At 41.6% G+C, this 21,410-nt stretch overlaps 1 protein-coding gene across 8 annotated transcripts in view; it reads left to right on the forward strand.

The window, feature by feature from the left end:
• Nucleotides 1–21,410, forward strand: part of COLGALT2 (collagen beta(1-O)galactosyltransferase 2) — a 147,417-nt gene that overhangs the window by 85,469 nt on the left and 40,538 nt on the right. For all 8 annotated transcript variants that reach the window (XM_049701920.1, XM_049701962.1, XM_049701936.1 and 5 more), the window contains exons 7-8: nt 12,950–13,026; nt 16,871–16,977. In XM_049701920.1, the coding sequence (XP_049557877.1) occupies nt 12,950–13,026; nt 16,871–16,977 (184 nt within the window). The remainder of the gene's footprint in view (nt 1–12,949; nt 13,027–16,870; nt 16,978–21,410) is intronic.

The following is a 21,410-nucleotide window of genomic DNA, read 5'->3' on the forward strand; positions in this document are numbered from 1 at the left end:
TATAGCTGTCGTTATTGATCCCCACTACACTCCAACTCTAGTGAGAGGCACTTTATATATGGCGTTTTATTTAATTCTTGTATTATCTTCTCTAGTTATAATTTTGTTAAAATTTTAGATCCTGAATTTTAAAAGACAGAGCATAATTGGGATAATAAAATAATTGGAAAATAAACCTTTGAGGGTAATAATGCAGAAACACACACTGAAGGCCTATGTAGGATTAAGAAGAGGCTGGTGATGATGAAATCATAGCTGTCAAGTGTCCTCAGGAAAGATGAACTAGATACTAAAATTAATAGTTCATCTGGAACCCAATGGGCAGTTAAATGGCTGCTAATAGACTGTACAACTGAAGCATTAGAAGAGGCATAAAATTTATGTACAAACACCGAATGCCTACCTACAATGTATGAGTCACTCTATGAGGGTACTGGGGATTCACAACATTTTACAACCAATTCTGTTTTGGGTGTTTATATTTAAGAGGAGAGAGTGGAGGACAGATCCCTGGAGGACACAAACAGGCAGAAAGCTGGAAGGAAGAATTAAGAAGTGATTCAAAAAGGAACCAGATGCTGTTGAGAAGTGAAGTCAAATGAGGATACAGAACTCATCACTGGTTCTCTCAAGGTAGAGATCTGTGATGACCTTGATAAGAACCACGTCAGTGCAAACGATTGGAATAAAGCCCACTGGAGTGGGCTGAAGAGAGGGCCATGGGGAGATGAGAAAGTGGACTCTTGTTGGCACGGGAATAGAGAAGTAGGGTAGTGGCTGTAAGAGAGTGACAAATCAAGGGAGAGGTTGTTTGGTTTTGTCTTTTATGCTGTTTGTGGGGTTTTTTTAGGTAGGGTTTTAGCATGTTTGTATGCTGATGAGAAAAATCCAAAATATAGGGAGAATTTAATGATGTAGCAAAAAGATAATTTAAGATCCTTGAGAAAACAAGTTCTAGATAGAACAGGGATGCTATCGCAGATGGGAAGGCAGAATGCGTAGGCAGAGATGCAGCTGGGTTTGTAGACTTGAGGTGGAAGGAAAAGGTAGGTCTAGTTTGGCTCTAAACATTTTCTCTATGACATATATAGTCCAGTCAACAGCTCAAGAGAGATGTTGAAGATTCCAGGAGAGAGAACAAGACATAAAATAGACCTCTCAGGGAATGGGAAAATAAATTTACTAGGGAAGTACAGCTGCATCATTTGGCAGTATCGAGTGCCAATTTGACATCTGTGGCTATAATTTTGAAGTGACTCAGTATACGCAGTTGTGTGAATTTCTTTCATAGTGTTCTTCTTGGTGCTAAGAGGACAGTCAGGTTTAACTAGGATTGGGGTTTTGCCAAGCAAGATCAGTAAAGGGAATCAAGGGTCTTACAAGGGATGAACTATGAAGTCTAGGTTGGGTACTGATGAGAGTGAGAACAAGAAGGGTGTGATGGATGCAGACATGGTAGTGGGTCACTGAAAGAATGATTGTTGGTTCTAGATTGTTGGTTGTCGGATGGATCACCATGTGGATGCTGAGGTTTGAAAGAACGATGGCAGGGACACTGAAACTGTGAGCCGGAGGTTGGAGACATCAGTGGCTGAGGGAACATGATTAGGAGGTACAGAGTGCTAAAATATGCTTCAAAGAAGCCAGTTTTTGAAGGATGAAAGAGAAACAGTTTGCAGTGAGTTGGGGGACATGAGAAAAATCAGCGTTCACTCTGACAGCTGAAAGGGAGGCAGTGTCCTCAAAGGAAAGCCAAGTTTTAGTCAAAACAAAAAGGCAAAGAGACATTAAGAAAAAGTGAAGGGACTGAAAATATCAGGGAGTTTGTGAATTTCAGACTGGAGTTTCTGAGATCAGAGAAGAGTTTGGGCTGGGTGGAGATGGGGTATAACAACAATGGCTAACACTTTTTTTTTTTTTTAACATCTTTATTGGAGTATAATTGCTTTACAATGGTGTGTTAGTTTCTGCTATATAACAAAGTGAATCAGCTATACATATACATATATCCCCATATCTCCTCCCTCTTGCATCTCCCTCCCACCCTCCCTATCCCACCCCGCCTCTAGGTGGTCATAAGGCACCGAGCTGATCTCCCTGTGCTATGCAGCTGCTTCCCAGTAGCTATCTATTTTACATTTGGTAGTGTATATATGCCCATGCCATTCTCTCACTTCGTCCCAGCTTACCCTTCTCCCTCCCCGTGCCCTCAAGTCCATTCTGTACGTCTGCGTTTTTATTCCTATCTGGCCTCTAGGTTCTTCAGAACCTTTTTTTTTTTTTTTTTGAGATTCCGTATATATGTGTTAGCATACGGTATTTGTTTTTCTCTTTCTGACTTACGTCACTTGGTATGACAGTTTCTAGGTCCATCCACCTCACTACAAATAACTCAATTTCATTTCTTTTTATGGCTGAGTAATATTCCATTGTATATATGTGCCACATCTTCTTTATCCATTCATCTGTCGATGGACACTTAGGTTGCTTCCATGTCCTGGCTACTGTAAATAGAGCTGCAATGAACATTGTGGTACATGACCTTTTTGTTTGTTTGTTTTTGCGGTACGCGGGCCTCTCACTGTTGTGGCCTCTCCCGTTGCGGAGCACAGGCTCCAGACGTGCAGGCTCAGCGGCCATGGCTCACGGACCTAGCCACTTCACGGCATGTGGGATCTTCCTGAAACGGGGCACGAACCCGTGTCCCCTGCATCAGCAGGAGGACTCTCAACCACTGCACCACCAGAGAAGCCCCCGACTGTTTGAATTAATGTTTTCTCAGGGTATATGCAGAGTAGTGGGATTGCTGAGTCGTGTGGTAGTTCTATTTTTAGTTTTTTAAGGAATCTCCATACTGTTAACCTTAGTGGCTGTATCAATTTAAATTCCCACCAACAGTACAAGAGGGTTCCCTTTTCTCCATACCCTCTCCAGCATTTATTGTTTGTAGATATTTTGATGATGGCCATTCTGACCACTGTGAGGTGATACCTCATTGGAGTTTTGAGTTTCATTTCTCTAATGATCAGTGATGTTGAGCATCCTTTCATGTGTTTGTTGGCAATCTGTATATCTTCTTTGGAGAAATGTATATTTAGGTCTTCTGCCCATTTTTGGACTGGTTTGTTTGTTTTTTAATATTGAGCTGCATGAGCTGCTTGTATATTTTGGAGATTAATCCTTTGTCAGTTGCTTCCTTTGCAAATATATTCTCCCATTCTGAGGGTTGTTTTTTCATGTTGTTTAGGGTTTCCTTTGCTATGCAAAAGCTTTTAGTTTCATTTTGTCCCACTTGTTTATTTTTGTTTTTATTTCCATTTGTCTAGGAGGTGGGGCAAAAAGGATCTTACTGTGATTTATGTCATAGAGTGTTCTTCCTATGTTTTCCTCTAAGAGTTTTATAGTGTCTGGCCTTACATTTAGGTCTTTAATCCATTTTGAGTTTATTTTTGTGTATGGTATTAGGGAATGTTCTAATTTCATTCTTTTATATGTAGCTGTCCAGTTTTCCCAGCACCAGTTATTGAAGAGGCTGTCTTTTCTCCATTATATATTCTTGCCTCCTTTAACAAAGTTAAGGTGACCATATGTGAATGGGTTTATCTCTAGGTTTTCTATCCTGTTCCATTGATCTATATTTCTGTGTTTGTGCAAGTACCATACTGTCTTGATTACTGTAGCTTTGTAGTGTAGTCTGAAATCAGGGAGCCTGATTCCTGCAGCTCTGTTTTCCTTTCTCAAGATTGCTTTGGCTATTCAGGGTCTTTTGTGTTTCCATACAAATTGTGAAATTTTTTGTTCTAGTTCTGTGAAAAATGCCATTGGTAGTTTGATAGGGATTGCATTGAATCTGTAGATTGCTTTGGGTAGTATAGTCATTTTCACAATGTTGATTCTTCCAATCCAAGAACACAGTATATCTCTCCATCTGTTTGTATCATCTTTAATTTCTTTCATCAGTGTCTTATAGTTTTGTGCATACAGGTATTTTGTCTCCTTCGGTAGGTTTATACCTAGGTATTTTATTCTTTCTGTTGCAGTGGTAAATGGGAGTGTTTTCTTAATTTCTCTTTCAGAATTTTCATCATTAGTGTATAGGAATGCCGGAGATTTCTTTGCATTAATTTTGTATCCTGCTACTTTACCAAATTCATTGATTAGTTCTAGTAGTTTTCTGGTAGCATCTTTAGGATTCTGTATGTATAGCATCATGTCATCTGCAAACAATGACAGTTTTACTTATTCTTTTCCGATCTGGAAATCTTTTATTTCTTTTTGCTGTGGCTAAAACTTCCAAAACTATGTTGAATAATAATGGTGAGAATGGGCAACCTTGTCTTGTTCCTGATCTTAGTGGAAATGGTTTCAGTTTTTCACCATTGAGAACGATGTCGGCTGTGGGTTTGTCATATATGGCTTTATTATGTTGAGGTAAGTTCCCTCTATGCCTACTTTCTGCAGGGTTTTTTTTTTAATTATTATAAATGGGTGTTGAATTTTGTCAAAAGCTTTTCCTGCATATATTTAGATGATCATATGGTTTTTCTAGGGTTTATCACATTGATTGATTTGAGTATATTGAAGAATGCTTGCATTCCTGGGATAAACCCCACTTGATCATGGTGTATGATCCTTTTAATGTGCTGTTGGATTCTGTTTGCTAGTATTTTGTTGAGGATTTTTGCATCTATGTTCATCAGTGATATCGGCCTGTAGTTTTCTTTCTTTGTCTGGTTTTGGTATCAGGATGATGGTGGCCTCGTAGAATGAGTTTGGGAGTGTTCCTCCCTCTGCCATATTTTGGAAGAGTTTGAGAAGGATGGGTGTTAGCTCTTCTCTAAATGTGTGATAGAATTCACCTGTGAAGCCATCTGGTCCTGAGCTTTTGTTCGTTGGAAGATTTTTAATCACAGTCTGAATTTCAGTGCTTGTGATTGGTCTGTTTATTTTTTCTATTTCTTCTTGGTTCAATCTTGGAAGGTTGTGCTTTTCTAAGAATTTGTCCATTTCTTCCAGGTTGTCCATTTCATTGGCATAGAGTTGCCTATAGTAATCTCTTATGATCCTTTGTATTTCTGCAGTATCAGTTGTTACTTCTCCTTTTTCATTTCTAATTCTATTGATTTGTTGAATCAAAGTCTTCTCCCCTGCTTTCTTGATGAGTCTGGCTGATGGTTTATCAATTTTGTTTGTCTTCTCAAAGAACCAGCTTTTAGTTTTATTGATGTTTGCTATTATTTCCTTCATTTCCTTTTCATTTATTTCTGATCTGATCTTTATGATTTGTTTCCTTCTGCTAACTTTGGGGGTTTTTTGTTCTTCTTTCTCTATTTGCTTTAGGTGTAAGGTTAGGTTGTTTATTTGATATGTTTCTTGTTCTTGAGGTAGGATTGTATTGCTATAAAGTTCCCTCTTAGAACTTCTTTAGCTGCATCCCATAGGTTTTGGGTCATCGTGTTTTCATTGTCATTTGTTTCTAGGTATTTTTTTGATTTCCTCTTTGATTTCTTCAGTGATCTCTTGGTTATTTAGCAGTATATTGTTTAGCCTCCCTGTGTTTGTATTTTTTACAGATTTTTTCCTGTAATTGATATCTAGTCTTGTAGCGTTGTGGTCGGAAGAGATACTTGATACAATTTCAATTTTCTTAAATTTACCAAGGCTTGATTTGTGACCCAAGACGTGATCTATCCTGGAGAAGGTTCCATGAGCACTTGAGAAGAAAGTGTATTCTGTTGTTTTTCGATGGAATGTCCTATAAATATCAATTAAGTTCATCTTGTTTAATGTATAATTTAAAGCTTGTGCTTCCTTATTTATTTTCATTTTGGATGATCTGTCCATTGGTGAAAGTGGGGTTAAAGTCCTCTACTATTATTGTGTTACTGTCAATTTCCCCTTTTATGGTTGTTAGCATTTGTGTTATGTATTGGGGTGCTCCTATGTTGGGTCCATAAACATTTACAATTGTTATATCTTCTTCTTGGATTGATCCCTTGATCATTATGTAGTGTCCCTCTTTGTCTCTTGTAATAGTCTTTATTTTAAAGTCTATTTTGTCTGATATGAGAATTGCTACTCCAGCTTTCTTTTGACTTCCACTTGCGTGGAATATCTTTTTCCATCCCCTCACTTTCAGTCTGAATGTGTCCATAGGTCTGAAGTGGGTCTCTTGTAGACAGCATATATACATGTCTTGTTTTTGTATCCATTCAGCCAGTCTGTGTCTTTTGGATGGAGCATTTAATCCATTTACAGTTAAGGTAGTTATCGATATGTATGTTTCTATTACCATTTTCTTAATTGTTTTAGGTTTGTTACTGTACGTCTTTTCCTTCTCTTGTGTTTCCTGCCTAGAGAAGTTCCTTTAGCATTTGTTGTAAAGCTGGTTTGGTGGTGCTGAATTCTCTTAGCCTTTGCTTGTCCGTAAAGATTTTAATTTCTCTGTTGAATCTGAATGAGATCCTTGCCAGGTAGAGTAATCTTGGTTGTAGGTTTTTCCCTTTCATCACTTTAAATATGTCCTGCCACTCCCTTCTGGCTTGCAGAGTTTCTGCTGAAAGATCAGCTGTTAACGTTATGGGGATTCCCTTGTATGTTATTTGTTGTTTTTCCCGTGCTGCTTTTAATATTTTGTTTTTGTATTTAATTTTTGATAGTTTGATTAATATGTGTTTTGGCGTGTTTCTCCTTGGATTTATCCTCTATGGGACTCTCTGTGCTTCCTGGACTTGACTATTTACTTTTCCATATTAAGGAAGTTTTCAACTATAATCTGTTCAAATATTTTCTCAGCCCCTTTCTTTTTCTCTTCTTCTTCTGGGACCCCTGTAAATCAAATGTTGGTGTGTTTAATGTTGTCCCAGAGGTCTCTGAGACTATCCTCAATTCTTGTCATTCTTTTTTCTTTATTCTGCTCTGTGGTAGTTATTTCCACTATTATATCTTCCAGGTCACTTATCCATTCTTCTGCCTCAGGTTTTCTGCTATTGATCCTTTCTAGAGAATTTTTAATTTCATTTATTGTGTTGTTCATCATTGTTTGTTTGCTCTTTAGTTCCTCTAGGTCCTTATTAAACGTTTTTTGTATTTTCTCCATTCTATTTCCACGATTTTGGATCACCTTTACTATCATTACTCTGAATTCTTTTTCATGTAGCGCGTATATCCTCTTCATTTGTTTGGTCTGGTGGGTTTTTACCTTGCTCCTTTATATGCTATGTATTTCTCTGTCTTCTCATTTGCTTAACTTACTGTGTTTGGGGTCTCCTTTTCACAGGCTGCAGGTTCATAGTTCCCGTTGTTTTTGGTGGCTGTCCCCAGGGCTAAGGTTTGTTCAGTGGGTTGTGTAGGCTTCCTGATGGAGCAGACTGGTGCCTGTGTTCTGGCGGATGAGGCTGGATCTTGTCTTTCTGGTGGGCAGTACCGCGTCCAGTGGTATGTTTTGGGGTGGCTCTGAACTTGTTATGATTTTAGGCAGCCTGTCTGCTAATGGGTGGGGTTGTGTTCCTGTCTTGCTAGTTGTTTGGCATGGGGTGTCCAGCACTGTAGCTTGCTGGTCATTGAGTGGAGCTGGGTCTTAGCGTTGAGATGGAGATCTCTGAGAGAGCTCTCTCTGATTGATATTATGTGGGGCCAGTAGGTCTCTGGTGGACCAATGTCCTGAACTTGGCTCTCCCACCTAAGAGGCTCAGGCCTGACACCCAACCAGAGCACCAAGACTCTGTCAGCCACTTGGCTCAGAAGAAAAGGGAGAAAGAAAAAGAAAGAAGAAAAAAATAAAAGAAAGTTATTACAATAAAAAAGAAATGTTATTTAAAAGTAAAAAGTAAAAAAGTAATAATAAAAAAAAGATAGATGGAAAGAAGAGAGCAACCAAACCAAAAAACAAATCCACCAATGGTAACAAGCACTATAAATGATACAAAAAAAAAAACCAAACTGGACAGACAGAATGCTAGGACAAATGGTAAAAGCAAAGCTATACAGACAAAATCACACAAAGAAGCATACACATACACACTCACAAAAAGAGGAAAAGGAAAAAATATATTAAAAAAAAGGAAGAGAGCAACCAAATCAATAAACAAATCTACCAATGATAATAAGCTCTAAATACTAAACTAAGATAAGCATAAAACCAGAAACAAATTAGATGCGGAAAGCAAACCCCAAGTCTACATTTGCTTCTAAGGTCCACCACCTCAATTTTGGGGTGATTTGTTGCCTATTCATGTATTCCACAGATACAGGGTACATCAAGTTGATTGTGGAGATTTAATCCACTGCTCCTGAGGCTGCATGGAGAGGTTTCCCTTTCTCTTCTTTGTTCACACAGCTCCCAGGGTTCAGCTTTGGATTCGGCCCCGCCTCTGCATGTAGGTCGCCTGAGGGCATCTGTTCTTCGCTCAGAAAGGATGGGGTTAAAGTAGCAGCTGATCAGGGGGCTCTGGCTCACTCAGGCTGGGGGTAGGGAGGGGTACATTCGGATGCGGGGTGAGCCTGCAGCGGCAGAGGCTGGCGTGACGTTGCAACAGCCTGAGGCGCGGCGTGTGTTCTCCCCAGGAACTTGTCCCTGGATCACGGGACCCTGGCAGTGGCGGGCTGCACAGTCTTCTGGGAGGGGAGGTGTAGATAGTGACCTGTGCTTGCACACAGACTTCTTGGTGGCTGCAGCAGCAGCCTTAGCATTTCACGACCGTCTCTGGGGTCTGTGCTGATAGCCGCAGCTCGCGCCCATCTCTGGAGCTCGTGTAGGTGGTGTTCTGAATCCCCTCTCCTCGTGCACCCCGAAACAATGGTCTCTTGCCTCTTAGGCAGTTCCATATTTTTCCCCAGACTCCCTTCTGGGCAGCTGTGGCACACTAGCCCCCTTCAGGCTGTGTTCACACAGCCAACCCTAGTCCTCTCCCTGGGATCTGACCTCCGAAGTCCGAGCCTCAGCTCCCAGCCCACACCCGTCCTGGCGGGTGAGCAGACAAGCCTCTTGGGCTGGTGAGTGCCAGTCGGCCCTGATCCTCTGTGCAGGAATCTCTTCGCTTTGCCCCCTGCATCCCTGTTGCTGCGCTCTCCCCTGTGGCTCTGAAGCTTTCCCCCCGCCACCCCCCATCTCCGCCAGTGAAAGGGCTTCCTAGTGCGTGGAAACTGTTCCTCCTTCACAGCTCCCTTCTAGAGGTGCAGGTTCCATCCCTATTCTTTTGTCTCTGTTTATTCTTTTTTCTTTTGCCCTACCCAGGTATGTGGGGAGTTTCTTGCCTTTTTGGAAGTCCGAGGTCTTCTGCAAGCGTTCAGTAGGTGTTCTCTAGGAGTTGTTCCACATGTAGATGTATTTTTCATGTATTTGTGGGGAGGAAGGTGATCTCCACGTCTTACTCCTCTGCCATCTTGAAGGTCCTCCTGTCTGAAATGAGTCTTTTATGTTTATTTACCTATGTTTACATCTTCAGGACCCATGTAATATTTCTGGCATATAATACATGGTCAGTGTGCAAAAGTGGGGAAATTGGAGCCAAGGCACTTCCACTTCCCTCCAGGTGAGGAGAAAAGACCTCTCCAAGTTCCGGCTGTGGCTCCTATGGCAGCTGGCGCGGCGGCACTGGCTAACACTTTTAAAAGCCCTCTTCATGTACTTGCTCATTTAGTACATTAGGAGCTGTATGGAAAATTGGGAGATGAAAGGCAGGAGGCTGGATCTTGTAAAGGTGATAGTCGTAAATGGGTTGTGAGGCATGAGGAGATTGGTTGTGCAAATCAGAGCATGAGGCGATGGGAAATCTTAGGTACCTCTTCTCAGTGACATTTTGAGGCAACAGAATGTCATGTAAAGTTCATTAGGAATATTGGATCTGAAGTCAGAAGATCTAAAACTGAGTTCCAGCTCTGCCAATCACTCACTATTTGACCTTGGCAAGACTACATCTGGGTTGGTCTCAATTTCTGTATCTATAAAAACAAACAATACCACCCCCCAAAAAAAATAAAAGTGAAGATAAAATGACATGGTGATTATGAAATCAGTTAACAAATTGTAAAGCACTTAAGTGCCAAGTGTGACTGTTATGGTCAAGAATAGAGCTGTGCCTAAGGAAGAAGGTTATTTTGGCAACAGTGTGCATAATCAGTTATAACGAGGCAAGACGAAGAGCATACAAGTGTTTGAAAAATATTAAAATGGCCCAAGCATGTGAGTGAGGGAGGACCTGAGCTAGGGTGGTGGCTGCGGCCATGGAAGAAGTCCAGGAGAAACTATAGACAAGTGTTAGGATTCGCTCCAAGCACAATCCCTCCAATATATCTCTGGGCGTGACTGGGCTGGTACATTGTACACTGGATGGGGTGTGCACCAGTGTAGACCACAGAAAGAGCAACAAAGGAGCGAGGACTTACCTAACTGAGCTACTGTGAACCCAGCCCAGTTGCCCAAGGCCAACTTGATGCTAATGGCTACCAAGGTCTAGCTCTGGGGGTAGAGGAGAGTGGGGGTTAAGGGTTCAGGTGCAGGAGTCAGACCTAGGTTCAAATACCAGCTCTATGAGCTCTGTGATCTTGGGCATGTTATTTAAGTCTTTGTTTCCTTATCTGTAAAAATAGGGATACTCAGATCTATCCTGTGGTACATGTTATGAAGATTAAATAAATGTAATTACATATGTCAAGAGTGTAGCCCGGAGTGCAGTGAGTAGTAAGATCTCTATACCAATAGTTATTATTATTCCTAGATCTTGAAACTATCCTGGAGTCAATGAAGCACATCCCAATTGGTGGTAGAGTGAGGGACATGTATGGAGAGGGATTCAAAGAGGAACTGAATTAATTATGAATGATGGAGTCAGAAATGATCCCAAACAAAAGCTGGGATGTACCTAATCTTCAAGTCTGATGTCAGCAAAGATGCATCCCTTCTCCCCACATAGTAAGCTTCTTAAGTCTAATTAATATCATCTCCTGTTTTTCCCTATGGCTTAGCTCTACCTTCAGTGACAAAACCCAGGCCTGTGTCTCATATTTCTGCTCAACGGTGGTCTTCAGGACCAGCCACTTGTGGCTTTTGGGGGGATACTTGTCCTGTGAACACAATGACTACCCATGTTTGATGGAAGCCAAGTGGCTAAAAGCAGACTCTTTGGCTAAACTGTTAAAGCCAGGCAGCCCACGTGAGTGCCGAACAGAGACCAACAGGGTGGAAAGGGTAACCCGAAATATACCCCCCTCCCAAGTCTAAGGCCCGATGAGAGAGGGCCAGACAGCTCTTCAAACAACATGAACAGGAAGGAGTTGGTATGTTAAGATTTTTTCTCGTAAAAACCTAACGCTGTACGTGGTGACCCCACAATCAACATTTGTTGATTTTAAAAGAAATTAATGGAGTGGGGTGGAGCAGGGAGGACCAAAATATTCTGGGTTGCTGAGGGAAACAGAAACACACACACTGTGTACTCATAGAAATGTGACGGTTAAGATCAAGATTGAAATAATAAGACCAACTCTTGTGTTTGGCTTAGGAAACCTGTTTCACTGCTTTCTACGGTTTCACATCATTTGATCATAAGTGAAACTGGATGTCGTGGTTTCTCTTTAATATACCAGTGGAGGGTAAGTTAAACAAATAATACCCTTTGGATAGGATCTCAATCAGGACAGGTGATGTTATGCTGGAATATCAAAGAACACTGAAATCTCGTTGGCTTCATACAACAATGGCTCGTTTCTTGTTATGCAAAGTCTACAGTGGTCCTCGTATGTTTCCTGGGCAGCTGTCCTCCACATGTTGGCACATCATTCTAGGCTGCTTCAATGTTTTGGCTTCTCCATATCAACATAGGCTGCTAAGATCATTGAGGTGGGGCTGGGGCAGGGGTGGGAGGAGGGTTTGGAGAGTTGAGTGGCAGCAACTCATGTGGCCATGACTAACCTGAAGGTGGAAAAGCCCCTCTCATATGCCTGAAATAGAGGGGAATGGATACCGGTGAACAGTAGCAATGGCCATCAACTATAGTTCTTCAAACAACCCAGTTACCAGCTCTCACTTAACATTTTCCTTGTATTATGTCTTCAAGGAAAACCAAGTGAGTACTTTGAGTTTGTGAAATACTAAAATTTTCAAGACCTTCTCAGGTTCTTTAATCAATATTACTTTCAACCTTTAAAATATATAGTTTATAAAGAAAGCTTTTTTAGAGTATGAAATAAATAAAACTTTTATTACTTGAGATGCAACACCCCTCCCATCTGGAAACTTCCTTGTTAGCCCTGTACCAAGTTCTGGGATGTGGGCTGGGCCTTGGAGGTGAGTTTGCGTTAAAATAAAGGACCTTTTGAGTACCTGTAGCTAAACCTGCCTGGATGGGATCTTAAAATAAAATAGTCCCAGAGTTTTACAATCTTAAACATATAGAAAAAAAGCATTCTTTAGAAAAAAGTCCAGCCTATTTCTGAGCTCTTTCATCATGGGCCACTGTGAGTAGTAGCCAGGAGTTATTGAGCATTTACCGTGTTCATCGACTGTGGCTAGCGCTTTGCATGTAGGTCTCATTTAAATTTTATAACTCTAAGAGATACACTTTTATTATCCTGATTTTACACACAAAGAAACAGGCTTAGAGAGGTCACCTGTCTGCTCCAGACCTTCACAGACCAAAGTTTGGACCCAGGTCATGTGACTTTAGAGCCCTCGCCCTAAATCACTACCCTAGACTACCTTTCAAATGCTCTTAAAATAGCGCTTGAGGGACATGGAGCAAATACTGCAGTCTGCATATAAACAGGTGCTCTCAAAACCAGCGTTGTGACCATCTGGGGTTCTTATATAGCCACTCAGTCCTAGAAAACTGCAGTTATCCCCTGCCCTGAACATGCAGGCTGTGTTTCTAGAGGTCAGACCTGTGGTTGGAATGCTGTGCTCTGAGCCTCTCACTAACAAAACACTCTGTGTGTTTCTCGTGTCTTCCAGTTGACCATCCTCCAATGGAACCTTCCCAGTTCGTCTCAGTTGTCCCTAAATATCCAGACAAGATGGGATTCAATGAGGTAGGAAAGGTGTCTGTGTGGATGTGCACGTGCACCTGTGCACCTGTGTACGTCATGCTTATATGTTTGTATCAGAACACAAGCGTGATCACACGTCTGGGAGCCAGCCAGACCAGCTTGGCTGCTGAAAAGAAACCAAGGTCTTGGAAAAGGTTCTCAGTTTTTGTTGTGCCTCAGTTCACTTTTCTTAAAAAAGGAGCATCATGGTAAAAGTAAATTAATGATTGAGTCAGAAAGACGTTACTATTTAGTCATGAAAGTGATATTTTCTAGGAGCAGATATTGCCATATTTTATCAAGCTTCAAGGGTAAGGTAAGGAAGGTATATATTTTAGGTATTGGAGGACTTTAACTTTATTCTGAGTAAGCGGAAACCATTCTGGAACATTCTTTGCTTTATTTTCTCTCTGCTGTTTTTCCATGGGAAAAGATTGGAGGGCAGAGTTTAGAGGACAAAGCAAAAGTGAAAAAAGAAACCTATTCTAAAATTCTCCCTTCAGCAGGCAAGAACTTCATAATAGTGCTCTGAGAGTCATATTTATTATTAGGTTTCAATTGTGTAAAGAATGAAGCAGAAATATAAAGAGATGCCTGTCTTAGTAATATGCACAGCAGATACCTGGTGGGACCAGAATTGAGACTCCAAGTCCCTGAATCCTTCATGGGTCCCTCATGTCACATAACTGCTGATCAGTGTTCAGGAGCTTGGTGGTCTAGAAGCTAGGACAGTGCCTCAGGAATCCACAAAACTGAGACAGAACTTTTCTGTGAATTTTGGATATGTTATAAGCCAAGCTTTGTGCTGCATGCTCATTGCCATTGATTAATTGAAAGAAAATGCCCTGTTTATCCCCCTGTACTATGTCATACAGGTCCCCAAAGTACAGCCATCTTAAATTGCTGCTGGAACTGGAAATTGGAATTTATTCTATAAAATGTATTTGCAGGCAGACTTCAGGAATGGAAAGGAGTATTTCATGAATATTAAGTGGAAAGGAATTAGCAGCTACTATGCTATTTCCACAGAGGGCAGGATGAGACAAGATGATTTTAAGTGTGGTAGAGAAGAATTAGACTAAAGTGTACATAGTTTTATAAACAATCAGGGCTGCAGAAAAGTTGGACCACCCAGGCACTGAACCCACTTCCACATATTACTACAGCTTTCCTTCCCTGCAGCTCTCACCAGCTCTCAGGTCTCCAGGTAAAAGAACTCAAGGGTCTTTACATATATTCATTTTTCCCTTTATAAACACATTCCAACGAGGATCAAGTCAGAGCAGATACAATGGGACAAAGCAGGATATTCTAGCTCTGGTCTTCCATTTGGAAGGACTGGGTCACTCTTAGAAGCCTTCTGGAAAAGGCCAACTCTGTAAAGGATGCAGATAGGGGGACTCTACTCTCCTGAACCCTGGTTGTCATCTCTGTGCTCGGAACAGAGATAGGATAGTGGAAAAAGGGATTTTCAGGGGCCTTTTCAACCTTCCCAGTACTCTGTGACCTTGTTGGTGGTGTCTGGGCTGCATTCGGCTGTGTGGCTTTTTGTTTGTTTACTATTCACTAAGTATGAGGGAGCCGTCTGTGTTTTTCCTTCATGGCTGCAATTTTTATTGCACTTGTCCTGGCAGGATTGTTATTTACTAAAGTCTTCCCAGACTAGAGGTCTTGGATCTGTGGGGACTTTTTGTTGTATTTCTGTCAATTTTTTGTTTTTTGTTTTGTCTTGCTCTCCTGGAGTGACCTCAGGTAGCTCCGTGTGAACACATGAGGAAATGCCCATTCCTTTCCATAGCCATAAAATTGGGAGATGGAACATGGCCCATCACAGTATGATTCTAAACAGGAAGAAAATGAAATATAAATGAACATGACTCATTAAGTTTTAAAATCCCAGGTAACAAGGCAAATACAGTCACCACAGAAATTGTTTTTTAAAAAATAATTGCCCAGTTATAGGGGTAAGACATGAATAAAGACACAGACCTACTAGAGAACGGACTTGAGGATATGGGGAGGGGGAAGGGTGAGCTGTGACAAAGCGAGAGAGAGGCATGGACATATATACACTACCAAACGTAAGGTAGATAGCTAGTGGGAAGCAGCCGCATGGCACAGGGAGATCAGCTCGGTGCTTTGTGACTGCCTGGAGGGGTGGGATAGGGAGGGTGGGAGGGAGGGAGACGCAAGAGGGAAGAGATATGGGAACATATGTATATGTATAACTGATTCACTTTGTTATAAAGCAGAAACTAACACACCATTGTAAAGCAATTATACCCCAATAAAGATGTTAAAACAAACAAACAAACAAAATAATAATAATTGCCCAGTTAGATAAACAACGGAGGTAATGAAATCATGATTTCATGATACCTAATCCACTTTGCTCTGATTCAGATGGATGATTTCTTCAAAGAGGACATCTTGCTCCCCCATCAGTTCTTTGCCCAGAGCTGTATAAATGGATAGAAGTGAGAATATTTTGTAAGGAAGAGTTGAAATTTTAGTTAATTTAGCTTTTGATCCAGTAAAACATATAGCATCTCGATGATTACATTCAGAACGACTGTGTGAACCACAGCTTAACCCCCAGTAAAGTCTGAACTCCAGCCTGCTTGTAAGACATAGTTTCTTCCTTATTCTAGACAGCATAAAGCAAACTTTATCATAAACCACATATCATAGACATTTTAATCTGTACTGGTCTTGAGAGATGAGGTTGTTCAACTCCCTCTTTTTACAAACAAGGGAACTGGACCCTGGAACATGAAACGTATTCCTCAAAGTCATCTAGATGGGTCGTTAGGATGAAGCCAGTGTCATCCGGCTTATTCCTGGAGGGTTCTCCTTTCCCATGCTATTCAGTATTTCTTACTGGTAGCTGAAGTCTCCCTCTTTTGCAGGACTAGTTTAATGGACAAAGTGAGTTTATTACTGCTCGTAGAAAAGAACCTTATTAAAGCACATAGATATCTGTAATAACATTCATGAGCCTTTGGGTACTTATTTGGCTCCTTAAATCTGGGAATAATCAGGCCAGCCTCATTATCTGTGTAACTCCCTGTAGTAGCTTCAGGATATGTGTGTGTTTAGTGCAGTCATTGGGAATTTAGGGGCTGAGGTGAGGGGCTGCAGGAAGACCCAGTCCTCATGCGGGACAATCTGAATGCACATTTCTGGGACTTCATGGACCAGTATGTGTCCCCTCTATAAGGTTTCCCTCAGATCCACGTGATGTGGAAATGATGCCTTTTCCCAAAGGGCTACCACCAAGTGCAGGACCCTCTCTCTCTCTACTTCTTTCAGAAAAATTCTAAGGGAGTTGAAAACTTCTGGTAAAGAAGCTACTCAAATTAAGACCTTGGTAATTCAATTTGGAACCTTTGGAACTAAAAGGAATTTGTTAAGACTAGATTTTTCTTATTCTTTGAATGACTTTAAATTTTTCTACCGTGGATATAAATGATAAGAATAGCTAATATTTTGTACCCAGGTGACAGGACCAGTATTATCTCAGTTTTACAGATGATGAAACTGACGCACAGGAACTGGTCCAAGGCAAACACTTAGTAAACTTAGGTCTGCTGATAAATCTAACCATTTGCCAAACTGCTTCCTACCCCCTTCATCTCATATGTTTTAGGTTTGATTTACCTTTGGCCTCCTGAAGAATAACTTTTTGACCTGATATGAAATATAAATAAATCTTCACCACAGTTTTCCCTGTCTTTTCCAATCCTTATTCCAAAACTTTGTTCATTACATTTACTTTACTTTTCAAATAGCCTAGAAAAAGAGTTGACTAATCTGTGTTTCTTTTCCTGTTTTCTTCCTGCGTTAGATTTTCATGATAAACCTGAAGCGTAGAAAGGACAGACGGGACCGGATGTTACGTACCCTGTACGAGCAGGAGATTGAAGTCAAGATTGTCGAGGCTGTGGATGGAAAGTGAGTTGGGGTTTTTCCTCGAGCCTTTGCAGATGTGGTTGGAGTGGGGATGCACCCTCTCTGACAGAGGTTTAGTCTTGGTGGGAGGAATCTGCACTCATTGCAAGATAGACACGTCTTCACGGTGCAGCCTACTTTGGGAAAACTTTATGACTCATAGTAGCTTATATATGTTAATTTCACTGAGTAGAGCAGAAATCCACTCACCATCCAGTGCTCTCTGGTCTTCATTATGCTGAAGGTTTGCACTGGTTGTGATTTTCCACTGTCTCTGGGGGTTCTTCCCGTGGTTGTGGTGGTTTCCAGCCCTGTAGTGCATTGGAAGGAATGCAATCAGAGTTGCATTCAGAGCCTGATTTAGAGCAAAGCGTCTAACCTGGGGTGACCTGAAGAAAGTAAATGGAAAAAATGCATAACAGTCTGTGTCTCCTGTTGCATGAGATGCTTGCCACAGTCTGCCTGGGCTGATCACTTTTCCCAGGAACATGTTAGGAAAGTCACATAGGGTACCCAGTTAGATTCCTTCAAGGGTTTTTGTTATTGATGTTGTTCTGTTTTGCTTTGCTTTGCTTTTTTATTTGACACTGTTATTTCAAGGCATAGATATTTGCAAAACCTGCAATTCCATGTTATATGTGAATTTGGAATATGAATGGCTCTAAGGAGTATGACTAGAAGCCGTTGTGGAAGTTTTTATGACTCCTTTAGAGAATCTCATCAGTGTTTCTCAAAGTGTGGCCTGGACACCCATGTCAGAGTCCCTAGGGGCTGGTTAAGAGGGCAGCTTCCTGAGTCCCAGAGCCGCTGAATTATGATCTGTAGGGAATCTACGTTTAAGAAGTGTCAAGGTGATTCTTTGGTAAGGTTGCCACATAAAATACAGGATACCCAGTTAAATTTGTCTCAAACATTGCATGGGTCTTATTTATACTAAAAAATTACTGTTTATCCAAAATATAAATTTGACTGGACATTCTGTGTTTTACTTGCTAAATCTGGCAACCCTATTCTTGGATGCACTAGAGTTTGGGAACCACTGTTTCAAATACCTCTAATAGCCCCAATCTCCTTCATAGGCCACACGGACCAAGGAGAACTAGTTGAATTGTGAGAGTTTTTTATATACTCTGGATACAAGCCTCTTGTCAGATATATAATTTGCAAATATTTTCTCCCATTTTATGTCATCTTTTCACTTTCAGGATGGTGTCCATTGAAACACAAAAGTTTTTAATTTGATGAAGTCCAGTTTATATTTTTGTTGTTGCTTGTGCTGTTGGTGTCGTATCTAAGAATCCATTGCCAAGTCCAAAGCCACAAAGACTTGGTTCTGTGTTTTCTTCTAAGAGTTTTATCTTTTATATGTATCTCTTACACATTAGATCTTTGATACATTTTGAGTTAGTTTTTTATATGGTGTAAGGTAGGGGTCCAATTCATTCTTCTGTACATGGTTATCTAGTCCCTGCACCATTTGTTAAAAGACTATTCGTTTCCTTTACTGAATTGTCTTGGCAACCTTGTCAAAAAATAATTAACTCTAAATATAAGGGTTTATTGCTGGATTCTCAGTTCTGTTCCACTGATGTGTACACCGGTCCCTATGCCTCACAGTAGCTTCTTATGTAAGGAAGTATGAGTCCTTCAACTTTGTTATTGTTTTTCAAGATTGTTTAAGCTATTCTAGGTCCCTTGGATTTCCATATGAATTTTAGCATTAGCTTGTCATTTTCCACACAAAAAAAGACAGTTTGGATTTTAATAGGAATTGCATTGAAGCTGTAGATCAATTGAGGGGAGAATTTCTATCACAACGATATGAAGTCTTCTGATTCATGATCATGGGATATCTTTCCATTTATTTAGAGCTTTAATTCTTTGATGTTTTGTAGTTTTTAGTGTGCAAGTCTTGCATTAATTTTGTTAAATTTATTCTTAAGTATTTTACTCTTTTTGATGCTATGGTAAGTGGAATTGTTTCCTTAATTTCATTTTTAGATTGCAAATTGCTAAGTGCATAGAAATACAGTTGATTTTTGTATACTGAGCTTATATCCTACAACCTTGCTGAACTCATTTATTAGTTCTAATAGTGTGTGTGTGTGTGTGTGTGTGTGTGTGTGTGTATGGTCAGGCCATTCAAGATGGCTCTTCTCTTGCTCTTTGTACGTCTGCTTTACCAGTCTCTGCTTCACTCACATGACTATCCAATCCCCTTAATTATAGGGCTTAATCAGTAACTGCCTGCATGTTTGCCCCTGCCCCAGCTGCTGGTTTCCCTGGTAACTGATGAGAAAGCGTGATGTTAATTCCCCCTATAAATGGTAAACTCCTTCTCCCTGGAGTAGCGGAGATTTCTGCGGCGTCCTGCCTGTTGTCTGCCGCGCACAGTGGAGTGATGTTCCAGGACTGTTGGCTTCAGACTTGTAAGATCCCCCTGTCCGGTAAACCATTGATGTCTTTGTGGCTGTGTCTGGGCTCTTTCTTCAGCCTCGAGGCTGAATAATTATAAAGCTTGCAGACCTACGGGGTGCAGTTCAACAATTGTCGAGCTAGCCGGGAGGCTGAGGAAATTCCTGTGAGCACCAAAATGTTGGGAAATAAGGACAGGTAACGAAAAGTTGTGGGGGTAATCCTGAGGTGGCTGTCCACTAGCACATGGGGCCCTGTGGCTGCTGTCCTTGATGAATGGGGGCTGTCAAGAGAGCCTGGATGGTCAAATTGGGACCCCAAGGTGTGGTATCCTACCAAGAGTGATGGAGGAGAGGAAGAAGATTGGGACGAGGTCAGAGGTCCCTTGTCCCACAGGATACAGATGGAGAGCAGCTCCTTTCCCCAGACTGGAGGCAACTGACCACCATGAGAGATGTCTTTCTCTTCCATTATATTGATGATGTCCTGTTAACCTCAGAGTCTCTGACCAGTTTAGAAACGTCAGCCCCATGCTCATGGCTCATCTGACTGCACAGGGATGGCTAGTGAATACAAACGCTTTGTTTAGTCTGCAACATGTTACAGCAGGGGGAAGACATTACAAAAGGCCTACCGGAGTCCTGGAGCAACACAAAAAACCACTCTGCAGGATCTAGAACAGCCGTGCACGACATACAGGAACCCCATGGACATCGATGGAGACCAAGGAACCCACTTTACCGGCCATGAAGTTGAGAAATGGGCTGATAAAAGTGACATACACTGGTATTTCCATCTGCCCTACAACCCCACTGCTGCCAGGCTAATCGAAAGGATAAATGGATGATTTAAACAACAACTGAGATGGGAAACTTGCCCTCTCAAGTTTCCAGGAGGCTAATTCAAGCCCTACAGACTAAAACTGAACATCCCAGGAGCTATCATCCCAGTGCCTACGCCATGTTAACCCTGAGGCAACTAGTCAACACCATCCAAGTTCAGCTGTTGACCACCAACGGACCATTGCCAACTATCGGTCAGGACAATAACTCACTTTTGCCCTTCCACAGGATCTACCCTCAGGGAAACACATTATAAAATGGCCCTGGGACTGGCAGATAAGTCCCCGGTGGTTTGGATTTGCCGCCCTGTGGGCAGTAGGATTGGAAAGATTTCACCTAGCTTCTACCCGGCCCCACCTGAGACTACTAAGGTAATTAATCAGGACGCCCTACTGGAAAAAGGCACCATTATATTATTCTTGTGCTCTGTTGTTATACCGTCTCTCTGTAATTCAGCAGCAGCTGGGCTGTGGGGACTGAAGGTGGACAGGCTGTATGGTACAGCAGGCCAGGCAAAAAACCACAGGCGAGGGTATGATCTCAGAATGCTGTTACTGCTTATAATTTGCTTAATGGTCATAATCTCCCCTGTATTGTGCCTGTTGAAACATCACATTCCATCCCTAGCCTCAGTGGAGGGAATCTGTTTGAGGACTGGGCAAAAACAGTGGCCTTACTGCAAACTGAGTCGGATTACTGGGTCTGCAGTAAGATGCCAGAGAAAGCTGACGTCATTAATGTGACCACGTTGGGGACGACTGCAGACTCTCACCTTCTTCCTGTCCTGCGAGCCAAGCCCCTGGCTTACTCTTGGTACTCCTTAGCTGCTATTGTTTGTGTTGCATTTGTGGTGCTTGTTTGCAGTGCACCTCTGCATACTTGAGCCCAGGGATATCTCAGAAGAGGGGCAGACCAAGACTGTAAGGGTCATGCAGGGTACTTAGGGGTGGAGTGTATGGTCAGGCCACTCCAGATGGCTGTTCTCTTGCTCTGTGTATATTCTCTGCTTGACCAGTGCCGGCTTCATTCACATGACTATCCAATTATCTTAATTATAGGGCTTAATCAGTAACTTGCCCCCTGCCCCAGCCACTGGTTTCCCTGGTAACTGATGAGCCCACCTGACGTCAATTCCCCCTATAAATGGTAGCCTCTTTCCTCTCCTAGGTAGCAAAGGTT

Source organism: Orcinus orca, chromosome 1 (genome assembly GCF_937001465.1).
Source record: "Orcinus orca chromosome 1, mOrcOrc1.1, whole genome shotgun sequence".
NCBI lineage: Eukaryota > Metazoa > Chordata > Mammalia > Artiodactyla > Delphinidae > Orcinus > Orcinus orca.